This window comes from Bacillus rossius, chromosome 1, assembly GCF_032445375.1.
Source record: "Bacillus rossius redtenbacheri isolate Brsri chromosome 1, Brsri_v3, whole genome shotgun sequence".
NCBI classification, from domain to species: Eukaryota; Metazoa; Arthropoda; class Insecta; order Phasmatodea; family Bacillidae; genus Bacillus; species Bacillus rossius.
The window spans coordinates 367,647,582-367,660,821 of record NC_086330.1 but is presented as its reverse complement, the minus strand read 5'-3'; the positions used below and the strand labels follow the sequence as shown (position 1 = coordinate 367,660,821).

The window sequence follows — 13,240 nt, the reverse complement described above, 5'->3', positions numbered from 1 at the left end:
TTGCAATGGGCTAATGTCTAAGTCATATACCTTTGAGCTGCTTTCGCTTTTGGCTCATTGTTTATCTAGAGGGCTCTGGGCCAATTAGAAAGATACCAACCAAAGAAGTTTCCAACCACAGACAATCCTGTTGATACGGCTCACAAGTCAACAACCTACGAACTGGCCTTATTGTTCCGACTACACAGAGAATTTTGTAGTCTACCGTGGAGGTCATTGAACCTGCAAATTTTTCCTGTCAGTTATGATTTGTAAAGAGGCTGTAATGCACACCAGTATCTATACACTTGAACTGCGTTCCTTTGGACCATGGGTTGTCACCTGAAAAATTCACTCTTTCATTTCGAGATAAGCTAAAATTAAAATCCGTATAAACGTAGACTGCGTTTTCAATTGGCGCACAGTTTACGTGGAGAACTCTGAGCCAATGGGAAACCCTCGACCAAAGAACTATCGAATCACAGGAAGCTCAGATCAGAAGGGGCAGGCATTTCTAGCAAAATAATCTGGACGCCTATTAGACTGCAACAAGGTACCTATAGCTGGACCAGTGGTTCCTCCTTGTGATTGGCGGCCGTCTGCGAGAGAAGTTGTTGCCTTTTTTAACCGGGCCACTGAGGACTCATTTGCTCCCGCACTGATGATGGTGTGCCTAACAGTAGACATGCTCCTGAAAGAAATTCTGCCAGTCACGAAACACAGACGATGCTACAGTTTTTTTTAACTCTCAGCTGCCCACGAAATCTTTTCGCGAAACGTGCACGCCCTTATCAGATCAGGCAACCCTGAAGAGAACGGCCAATGAACAGGTGCAGTTGCCAGAGCTTGCTTGGAGAGAGGTCATCATCCAATCCTTAACCAGGGGTAGTTTTTACAGGACCCGAAGGACAGGAAACTATTGTAAAAGTCAAATGACTTAATGACCCGCGAACAGGCTGGAAGGTCAAATGTGGCGGCACCCATTGACAGTGAACACTGACTTGTTTCAGTGCAGGTGTGTGGGGGGTCATTCACCCCGAGATGGACCGGATATTAACGCGAATTTTGGAGGTCTCTAATAATTTCTGATGTTCAGGGACTGCAAAAACAAATTCGTGACTTCACTGGCCTCTAGGATAGATTCCATAGTCCCACTTACACACTCGGGCAAATATCGCCTGTTCATTGGCTGTTCACTTGAGAAATTTCTTAACCGAGTTGCTTGTGATCGAAAAAAAAATTGATTTGTCGAGGGTTTTCATTACCTGGCTCATACTAAATGTAAAATTGTTGTTTTTTTCCTTACTATTGTAGAATTAAATCGCGAAAATATATTTATTGACTCATCTCAAAAATCAATGGTTAAAATAATATCATTCAAAGACCTACCGACTCGCTATTATCCTACAAGACTGCTGACCTGTCAAGTGAAAAAAAAAAAAAAAAATTGGTTGTCTGTAAAGTCGGTTTACGGACGATAGTTTAACGTGATAACGTCATAACAAAACATTATGAAATGATTGCATACTTTTATGAATAAAATTGAATCATTTTTATTGAATTATTTCTATTCTGTATGGATACAAAGAAGGAGTGAAATGAAATCTACAATTTAATTGATAAATTTACTTTTATTTGCACTCATTAATTCAAATATTTTTATTACTTTAACGGAGAGATTATTTTAACTATAACTTTTATACATGTTTGCTATTTAACTTCTTGCAATCTGTGTTATTCTGTTAAGGATAGTACGATGATAGGAAAAGTAGTAAACGAATGGGAATGTTTCAAGTTTAATGTGCCTCGAAAAAGTCAAATCGATGGTTGCTCCAATCGAGAGGAAGAGAGATAGATGCGGCGCAAGCGTACAATGAGCGTAACGGGACACAGCGTAACGGGACAATGTGCGTAACGGGACACTTTTTTCGTGCATGCAGCCGGCGTTCATCGATTTATTAGACGTCACGTCAAAAAAAACCGTGGCGGACGTTGCCATAAGCCTGCGGGTTTTCTCGGAGTGCTCTCGTTTCCCGCACGATGCTTCGCCCCTCGCCCGACCTCGTGACTTCGCCTTCAACGATTCGTCACGGGTTGAGCTTGTGTCAGGAAGGCGGTATGATGCTGGTGCTTATAGTGCAGTGTCGCCCCAAAGCGCAAGGCTGTTGAACTGGCGCTCAGTCTTCTTGTCGTACACTGGACAAACATGAGATTTTTAGCGGTATCCACAACCATATGTAGAGACCGGAAAAATTTGTGGATTCATTCGGCGATAGGCTAGAAGTCAAATACATATACCTTTTAGATGATTTTGCTATTGGCTTACTGTTCATCTGGATGAATCTCAACCAATTATAAACCCTCAACCAAAGAAGGATTGAATCACAGGCAAACCAGCTGAGACGACTCACAAGTCAGCAGCCAATGAACTGGCGTTATTTACCCAAGTGTACAGGGGAATGTGCAGTCTATCCTGAAGGCCATTGAAACCGCGAATTTTTCCGGTCCCTAACCATATGTGGCGGAGAAATGAATCTAAAAATGTAATGCAAGTCCCTTGAGTGCTTTAAAGAATCTACACCGGGTGTTTTATGCCTAAAATTTACTTTAAAAACACGCGTTTTTATCCGCATTCATTCTTATAAAAATACAGTTTAAAAACGCAATACGAAAGTAGAGCTACCCATCCATACATTAGCGTATTCTTAAATGATTCTCGTAAACATGCACTACTCTGATATCTTGAGCAGTTTGGAAATTGCGTGATTTTCTTCTGGAACCCTGCACATCCTGTGTGGCCGGGTAGGCGGAAAAAAAAATCGTAAAATCCCTCTCCAAGCCTTGGAGAAATACACAAACAAACCTACGTCACGATCTCTCTATTACATAACCCCCTTCAATTTTTACATCTCTTTCTCCGACTTGGCCAATCCATCCAAATTTATTTTTTTCGAACCCGCTCCTTAAGCCAGGACCATAGAGGTGCGTCGGTGGCAAATATCTCACCCCTCATTTGCATCTCATTACGAAGTAATAGTGAAGGTTTTGCCGAGCTGGGCAGGACTTCTCGTCGGAGCTCAGCTGTGGGCGGGGCCACTCGTAAAGTGTCAGCTCCGCGACTCTGCCCCCTCCAGTTCCACCGGTATTCCCGTGTCCGCCAATCCTCGGCCTCTCCTCTTTGACTCGCTTCTTCGCGTCGGTTTCCTTGCACGAGCGCGCTGTCGAAGCCGGCCGCGAGGAACGCACGAAGCGAAAGATGCAAAAAACAAAAAGTTGAGAAACGACGTTTTTCAAACACCCGTATATAAATTACGCAAAGCTCAGCAACCTTTCAAAACTGCCAAACTTTCAACTTTACTTTCGTTTCGGCTTGCGATTCTGCACATTCCTACTTGGAGCGAAGTGTTCAATGGCAGACGATTTTATTTTTATAACGCGCATCACGTTTTCAGTTATTCAACTATTGTACAGTGAAAGCGAATGGCGCAGCAAGAATGAAACTATATAAAAAAAAAAAATTTCCCCACCAGTTTTACGAATTTCAAACTGCAGTCTTGCGATTTCCGCGTTTCATAAACTTTTATTTTTTTTTATTTTTTAATTTTTGTACGTGGCGTTCCTGTGCTCTTATTTTTCTTGCGAAGTTTATAAACCCAGGGATATATATCGATGTCAGTTTTATTGCTACGTTGAATGCCAGTTTTATTGCTACGTCGAAGTTCCACTCGGATGTCGAGGGAAATAAAAGTAGCCTACTCAATCAACTTACAATTTTTATTTCCGACGTTCGCGTGTGGGGTTATTGGCACACACCAATTCCACGGTCCAGTCGACGGCAGGTCACAGCAGACTAAGTCAGAAGATAAAACGGTCAGTCTCTAGAGACGGGAACATTCGCGGTCACACCTCTCGTGCGCGGTGTCACATAAACGCGCGAGGGTTTTAGCGCGACAATTTATCGCGGGTTTTCCAGGGACAGTGCTTTTTTACGCCGACGCGCTGACGTTAGGCGGAAATTAATGCGGTCCTTTAGCCGGGTGTCGGCGCAGTCACAGTTATAAATGTTTCCAACTTTTAAGTGGTATTCAGGCACATTTGTTCTTCTACCGCGGCGAGCAACACATTTATTACGTAAGCAAGCAGACGCGGGTTGAAAAGATTTCCTCGGATGATTTATTCCCCACAAGTAGATAGGTATAGTATGTTCTGGGGCAGGGGTAGGGGGTTGAGGAACCGGGGATCCGCGGCGGCCATCTTGGATGACGTCACTTCTGGCGGCCATCTTGGATTTGAATTTGACATTTGACCCCGGCGGCCATATTGGATTCTGCCATTTTGTTTTCTAGAACATTCCACCGAATTATGACGTCACATCCGCCATCTTGAAAATCCCCAAATATTAACTTAGAAAATCGGGAAAAAAATTATAAAAAAATATTAATAAAATTTTAATATTAAAAATTGATGACTTCGTCATCGAGCTCCTCACTTCTGTGCGTTACACTTTTCGTTTAGATGCCATCATCAAGCTCCCCACTCCTACTCATACATTATAGTCTGCTGGAGGCAGCCATCTTGTTTAGTGGAGAGCGCCATCTTGATTTCATCTGATGGATGTCGTTATCGGGTGTAGGTTTCTAAAGTATGTTAGTGTATGTAAGGTCTAGTTTATATTTCCTACCAGTGTTGTTATGACCCTAATAGACCAAAAAATTCACAAATTTTGTTTAAAAAAATCACAAAATCCACAGTCATTTTGTTGTTGTGACCACCATTTATTCTTAAAGACATACAATGTATGTAGGGGTGTGATTATATTTCCCAACAGAGTTGTTATGAGCCTTATTGACAAACAATTTTTAATAAAATGCACAGTCAATTTGTTTAAGACCGCCATTTTTTGTCAAAGACATAGTCATTTATGATGTTTATATGTATAGTCTGTAATAGGCCTATATGTTATCATATATCAAAATAATCGTATTATCGTTGCGGATGCGATGGTTATATTAATGATAATTTAAAAAAAATATTTAGTTAATTTAATTTATTTACCCAATCTACACCATTCAGGACCAGATTTTTCAGAGTCCTCACACGTAACTAAAATTTTTATCGATGTATCTTCTAAGCAGTAACATGTTTGCGTAATAGTTTTAAAAAGCTGCATGGAAGCAGATATTCTTAAATGTTTGCATATAATTTAATTTTACTTTTCAAAACAAGTCCATGTTTGCGTACATGTGTTTAAAAAGCTGCATTGAAGCAGATATTTTAATGTTTGCGTATATATTTTCATTTATCAGAGACAAATTTAAATAGGATTACCTTGCGGAATGCAGTTGTTATGTTAAAATTATAAACAATTTGTAGGTAAAATCATATTTATTGAAATAAAACCAGGCTTTTCACGACATAAAATCCTCAAGAAAAGAAAAAAAACTATATAACCTAAACGGAAACTATATACAAAAACGGAAAAGAAATACAAAAAAACCGACACTATACATCAAAAAACGGAAACTATATACAACAAAGTCTCAGCGTTGCGGATGCGACGGTTATAGTGATAATACTTAATAAATTTTTCTTCCATCAAATTTAATACTTCATAGTCACAGGAACCAGAAATTTTTCAGAGTCCTAATCCACAAGTAGATAAGTATCTCTTCTAAGTAGGAACATGTTTGCGTACACGTGTTTAAAGAGTTGCACGGAAGCAGATATTTTAAATGTTTGGGTAGGTATATATCCACCCCCTCGCTAAAATTTTTAATGAAAGAAAAAAACACAGGCAGCTTTAATCGTTCACGAGAATATTATGCTAGAAACAAAAATACCGATTCACATTTGTACAGTATTAGATGTTCCCCTATCTTCACGAGAGACCACATCCAACACATAACATTTTACGTTTAAACTTAATATCTGATCGCTATAGTGTATATGATGCAGTTACAACACTCAACTCAGCCATTACCAACTGTCGCTACCACAACAACAAAATGACTGTGGTTTTGTGGATTTTGTGATTTATTTTAACAAAATTTGTGAATTTATTGTTTCATTAGGGTCATAACAACACTGGTAGGAAATATAAACTAGACCTTACATACACTAACATACTTTAGAATCCTACACCCGATAACAACATCCATCAGATGAAATCAAGATGATGCTCTCCAATAAACAAGATGGCTGCCTCCAGCAGACTATAATGCATGGGTTGGAGTGGGGAGCTTGATGATGGCATCGTAACGAAAAGTGCAACGCACAGGAGTGAGGAGCTCGATGACGAAGTCATCAAGTTTTAAATTAAAATTTTATTAATAGTTTTTATAAATTTTTCCCCGATTTTCTAAGTTAATATTAGAGGATTTTCAAGATGGCGGATGTGACATCATAATTCGGTGGAATGTTCTAGAAAAAAATGGCAAAATCCAATATGGCCGCCGGGGTCAAAGGTCAAATTCAAATCCAAGATGGCCGCAGGAAGTGACGTAATCCAAAATGGTCGCAGGAAGTGACGTTATCCAAGATGGTAGCGGGAAGTGACGTAATCCAAGATGTCCACCGGAAGTGACGTCATCCAAGATAGTCTCAGGAAGTGACGTAATCCAAGATTGGCGCCGGAAGTGACGACATCGAAGATGGCCGCCGTGGATCACCCACACCTCACCCCTGCTCCAGAACATACTATACCTATCTACTCCCACATACTCGAACACACACTCAAGGTGCCAGCTCTTCGGAAGAAACCAAGCTACTTGTAAACTGCTCGATATATCCGAGTGGTGTCTGTTTACGAAAAGCACTTAATAATACGCCGAGGGCGGTTGAGGAGTTCTGTTTCCATATATAATTTGTAGACTTTTTCTTAGGAGATTGAAAATTCCGAAAACGCGAGTTTTCGGGATAATTTTTAGTAATGAAACACCTGGTACAGTTTCTTAAAAGCACTCAAGGGCCTTACATTATACTATACACGTAGCTTCATTTCTCCGCCGAATGATGTTTTGGTTACCGGTCAAATCTCACAGTTGTTCTATGCACGACGAGAAGACTGCGCGCCAGTCCAGAGGCGACACCGCGCTAGAAGCACCAGCGAGCGTCGCACTTATGATCCCGCCTCACTGACACACATACACCACTGACTAGCTGGGATACTTAATGTAAATCCTATGCCGTCAAGTTTTTCATTTGACTTGTTTTCCAACAACGTTACGTGCTGATAGACAGTCGGTGGTAAAAAGCAGGCAGCTAGTTCCTCGTATACCATCTACGGTGCCGTGTGTAACCATGCAGCCAAGCAGATGTTGAGGGTACAGTCGGAGCAAAGTAGACTTGAAACACACACACAGCTGCCTCTCGCGTATGGGAGGACCAATGTTCTCTCGACCATGTCCGTAGCAAGGATTTTGTGAAAGAGGGGTTCGGGGTGTGATCGTATACTGTATTCAATTAATTGGGCGAACCTTCCGGACAAATCACACGTAACAAAATTTTGAAGATACAAAGGAAAGATTTCTAGGTTATCGGATAACGTTAATTATTTAAGCTCGAATACGAAGCATTCCTTTAAACCGTTCACGAGTTGATGCATTATTTCGAGGTTGGTAATAGGTCTGCGCAAAATGGCGACTCCTGATCGTGAAGCGTTATTGTGTTCTGTTATTTTCTAAGAGTGAATCTCTAATTTCAGACCTCCCCATTAGATTCTCTTAATACGAGAGTGGTTGAACGTCTGTAAGCCCCTGACCGTTGGATTGGTCTTAATGATCGAGACGACAGAATTCTTTTTTTTTTTTTTTTTTTCGCTGGCCTCCACGTTCACCTGACATAACACCATGCGAATTTTTTTTTCCTTTGGGGCTTTATGAAAGATCGTGTCTGCGTTCCGCCGCTACCTAATAATGATTTGCCAGAGTTGAGACACGGAATTGAAGAGGCTATTGCTTCCGCTACTCCGGACGTGTTAACCAAAGTGTGGGAAGAATTGGACTTTAGGTTGTATGTGTGCGGTATAACTAAAGGTGCACATGTTGAACATTTGTAAGAAAAACTATGGGTAAATATGTAGTGTACGGATTAGCGCCAAAAAAAATCGTACAAATATAAAATAACTTTCATTATATGCTCTTTTACGTCCTCTTTTCATAACCGCCTGCGGAGATAAAAAATTCCAATTACTTTTGGAGATATCGCCGTTCTTATTTTGCAATACAAGCCCTGTGTAATCATTCAACAGACGCCATTTTATATTTTGCCGTGTGTGCGTGAATGCCTAAATAACAGAAATTTTCCATTATGTAAGGTTAGTTACATTATAAATACTTCAAAATGAACGGAAATTAAAAATAATATAAATTAATTTTACTTGTATAGTTTTAAGTATTTATAATGTAACTGACCTGACCTAACAAAACGGGACAAAGGTAGATTAGGTCAGGTCAGCTACAGTATAAATACTTTGAATCTGAACGGACATTAAAAATAATAAAAATTAATTTTAATGGTTGTTTAGTTTTAAAGTATTTATAATGTAGCTGACCTAACCTAACAAACCGGGAAAAAGGATGAACAGAAGGAACTCATGTAATTTTCTTTTTACGTGATGTAGTCGTTCAACTGCGTCGCGGGGAAAAAAAAAAAAAAATCATACTTGTAAACAAGCAACAATGATGAAACGCGGGAAGCCTACGATTCACTCATCCTTCTGGACATACCCGAATACTCACGTTGGCAAGCCTTCTTTCAACAGACGAGAGGCAAACGCCCGATCGTGCATCTTCGGTTTTTTTTTGTTTATTGTAAATAAATATGCAACTCATGAAAACTAATGGTCAATTAGGTTATGTTAGCTACATTATAAATACTTTAAAACATTTTGGATGGTTGATTTGGTTAGGATAGCTACATTAAAAATACTGCGAAATCATGTAAACGGTTTCCTAGCGCTGGATAGCTACATATTAAAAAGTTATTTGCTAAGCAACCATAAAATGATTTTACAGTTTTTTTAATGTAGCTATACTTACCTAATATAACCAACCATCCACAATGTTTTAAAGTATTTTTAATTACTTCTTGCTAATTTTAAGAAAAGAAGGCTTGCCAACGTGAGTATTCGGGTATGTCCAGAAGGATGAGTGAATCGTAGGCTTCCCGCTGAAAACGCCGCATCAGTGCACAGCATGAAAATTAAAAAATTCCATATCTCCTTAAGTATTTGGAATTTCTGATCTCCGCCGGATTTAATGAAAAGAGGAAGTTAAAGAGCACAGAATAAAGGTATTTTTGGAATTTAAATTTTCTTTTAACAAATATTGCCCAAATATGAAAATTAAAAATTCGATATCTCCTAAAGTATTTGGAATTTCTTATCTCCGCAGGCGGTTATGAAAAGAGGACGTAAAAGAGCATATAATGAAAGTTATTTTATATTTGTACGAATTTTTTGGCGCTAATCCGTACACTACATATTTACCAAACTATGTTAGTTTACCTTCAGTTTGATGTATGATTTGTTGTAAATAGTCTAAATAAAGCTGTTATAAAATGATATTTGATCTGGGACGTTCCTGTGCATGGCCTTAGTTCTGTACCCACTGGCTGTGGCGAATACGCGACGGCTTGATCGGGGTGTGCAGGGTGTGCCAGTGTGCTGGGTGTGCCAGTGTGCTGAGTGTGCCAGTGTGCTGAGTGTGCCGAGTGTGCCAGGTGTGCCAGTTTGCTGAGAGTGCCAGTGTGCTGAGTGTGCCGGTTGTGCCAGTGTGCTAAGTGTGCCAGTGTGCCGGGTGTGCCAGTGTGCCGGGTGTGCCAGTGTGCCGGGTGTGCCGAGTGCACTGGGTGTACTAGTGTGCTAGGTGTGCTAGTGTGCCGGTGTACCGAGTGTGTTGGGTGTGCCAGTGTGTCGAGTGTGCCAGGTGTGCCAGTGTGCTGAGTGCCGGGTGTTCCAGTGTGCTGAGTGTGCCAGTGTGCTGAGTGTGCCAGGTGTGCCAGTGTGCCGGGTGTTCCAGTGTGCTGAGTGTGCCGGGTGTGCCGAGTGTGCCGGGTGTGCCGGGTATGCAGAGTGCACCGAGTGTGCCGGTTGTGCCAGTGTGCTAAGTGTGCCAGTGTGCCGGGTGTGCCAGTGTGCCGGGTGTGCCGAGTGCACTGGGTGTACTAGTGTGCTAGGTGTGCTAGTGTGCCGGTGTACCGAGTGTGCTGGGTGTGCCAGTGTGTCGAGTGTGCCAGGTGTGCCAGTGTGCTGAGTGCCGGGTGTTCCAGTGTGCTGAGTGTGCCAGTGTGCTGAGTGTGCCAGGTGTGCCAGTGTGCTGAGTGCCGGGTGTTCCAGTGTGCTGAGTGTGCCAGTGTGTCGAGTGTGCCAGGTGTGCCAGTGTGCTGAGTGCCGGGTGTTCCAGTGTGCTGGGTGTGCCAGTGTGTCGAGTGTGCCAGGTGTGCCAGTGTGCTGAGTGCCGGGTGTTCCAGTGTGCTGAGTGCCAGTGTGTCGAGTGTGCCAGGTGTGCCAGTGTGCTGAGTGCCGGGTGACCCAGTGTGCTGAGTGTGCCAGTGTGCTGAGTGTGCCAGGTGTGCCAGTGTGCCGGGTGTTCCAGTGTGCTGAGTGTGCCGGGTATGCAGAGTGCACCGAGTGTGCCGGGTGTGTCGCAGGCGGGTGTTCCCCCTGGGGCTGCCGGAGCAGTTCTCCTTCATCACCACCTTCAAGACGCGCAAGGTGGCCAAGAGCCCGTGGCACATCATCCGCATCTCTGACGTGGAGGGCAAGCCGCAGTTCCTCGTCACCCTCAACCCCAAGAAGCAGACCGTGGAGCTGTCCACGGTCAGCGCCCAGAACCGCCTGCAGACCGTCGCCTTCAAGAGGCCGCAGGTCGGTGGTCACCTACAAGTGCTTCCCTTCGGACACCGGTGGCCCACAACTATATTCTACATTTGCACGACACTTGGCTAGGGTCATTTTTGCATACATGAAATACTTTTTTTTTTGGTTGGGATAATACTGAGTAGGTATTTCTCACGAAAATTGGAGCATAATTTTATATTTTAACAAAATAATGGCCGGCATGCGTTGCTATGCCTCTTTTCATTTTTGTTTTTGTAATTTGTTTGAAGTATGTACACATATACAAATCTCTCTCTATTTTTTTAAATATATATTTCCCTCAATAAATCTCACTATATTTCTCTCTATATATATCCATATATCTTTATTCATCCATCTCACTCTCTCTATACTTCTCTCCCAATCTCTATCTCGCTATGTCTATATCTTCCTATCTGTATCTTTATCTTTACAAAACATAATATGAACACACAAACATTAATTAATTTATTTATATATATTTTAACCTATCTATATATTTATCTATCTTTTTACCTGTCACAGGAGTGACACAGGTATATAAAAACAGGGGCGCAACAACTAAATTTCCAAGGGGGGGGGGGGGGGCAATATACCTATATCGATCCCGCCCTATTGAAGCAGGGGGTCCGGGGTCCTCCCCCGGGAAAATTTGTATTTCAAGGTGGAAAATGGTGCTATTTAAACAGTTTTGTTATCTAAAAATTGATCACACAGCACTTTCTTTGCCCCCGTTTGCCCCCACTTCAAGGTTTCAGAGGGGGGGGCAAAATACCCTTGCCCCCCCTGTTGTTGCGCCCCTGTATAAAAACACGCACATATTTGAATACAATGTTGTTTCAAATTTTAAAAGGAATCAGCGAAGAACTTTCTGAGATTTAAGATTTTAAACTAATGAATGTTTACAATTTTATTTAGATAGATTGATATTTCATTCAAGCATAATTTTTTTTAAACCATGGAAAAGATAATTGGATATTTAACAATAACTTCATTTTGTTGTATATTGCTTATTATCTTATTATTGCAATTAATACTAAAAAGCTACAAGCTAATAGTTTACAACTAACTTTAAATGTGTGAAGGTATGTACTGGACAACACAAAAGCATAAATGTTCGGGTAAGAATCTGAACGTAGTATTACTGCGACACTATTTTGTAATCTTACTTGAATATTTCTGTTCCATTTACAAAAAAAAAAAAAAAAAAAACTACAGTACAACAGGTATGTCAATCAATAGAGACCTGTAAAATTCGCGGATTCATTTCGCGATAGGATAGAGTCCAAATACGTTTGACATTATTTTGATTCAGTGATTGGGCCACAGTTTATCTGAAGGACTCCGGGCCAATGAATAAATCTTTACCAGAAGAATTAGCGAATCACGATCGTTCCAGTCAACAGGTGTTACGAGTCGGTGACCAATGAGCAGATGTAATTTGCACGAGTGCAATAGAGGATCACGGAGTCCATCCTTCAGGGATTGGGAATCGCGAATTTTGCAGGTATCTAGCAATCAGTGACAATGCCATTGTGAATATGTTTTACGAATGGTATTGCGACGACTCTGGGAGGTGCAATCCACGACGTACTGTCCTCCCAGGTGTTCGACAAGGGCTGGCACAAGATCCACTTCGGGGTGTTCAGCGACGAGGTGGTGCTGTACGTGGACTGCATGCTGACGCCCCGGCAGAGGATCCAGCGGCGAGGCCCCATCGACACCAACGGCCTCATCACCATCTCCAAGGTGACCGGCGGGCGGCAGGTGGTCCCGGTACGTATTCCCTCCCAACTGGCACCGGTTCTTAGACTGCGGCAAGGAAGTCGCCAGGGGGGTGTAAGGAGGGGACAGTTGCCCCCCCCCCCCCCTCTCCCTAGAACCCTAGAGATTCAAAAATGTAGCCAAATGCAAAAAAATACATACTTTTCCCACAACTTGCCCCCCCCCCCCCTGCCCTGGCCATCGGCTGGCGACGCCCTTGGACTGCGGTGTTGTCTTAATTGCTAGCGTATCCAGAAACCAGTGAAGATTAGGCTGAGGGGCTCATGTTCATCATCTGATATTTTACTCAGTCAAAAAAAAAAATCATAGTTTCATCTATTGTAAGTTGCAGTCAAAAGAAAAAAATAGGGCTGGGTAGGCGTGCCTCAATTACTCTGGGTGTGCCAACATTTTTGACAGCGTCTTAACATAAGCTTGCATTATTTCTTTTAATTTTTGTTGTGGTGGAGGCAGATAAATGAACAAAATTCATCTAAGGGCTTTCAGTAGTGTAATGAAAGGCTGCAGTTGTGTTTTTCCACAATTCTTCAAACATCTTAAGTTTTCCCGTAACTGACACACAGTGTTATTTGTTGTGGGTGCGCAGATATTTATTTATTTTGTTATTATTTGATTTTT

General features: G+C 41.8%; 1 protein-coding gene across 1 annotated transcript in view; it reads left to right on the top strand.

The window, feature by feature from the left end:
• Window positions 1–13,240, top strand: part of LOC134528570 (collagen alpha-1(IX) chain-like) — a 317,857-nt gene that overhangs the window by 251,068 nt on the left and 53,549 nt on the right. The window contains exons 4-5 of the mRNA XM_063362313.1: window positions 10,630–10,846; window positions 12,443–12,613. Coding sequence (XP_063218383.1) covers window positions 10,630–10,846; window positions 12,443–12,613 — 388 coding nt within the window. The remainder of the gene's footprint in view (window positions 1–10,629; window positions 10,847–12,442; window positions 12,614–13,240) is intronic.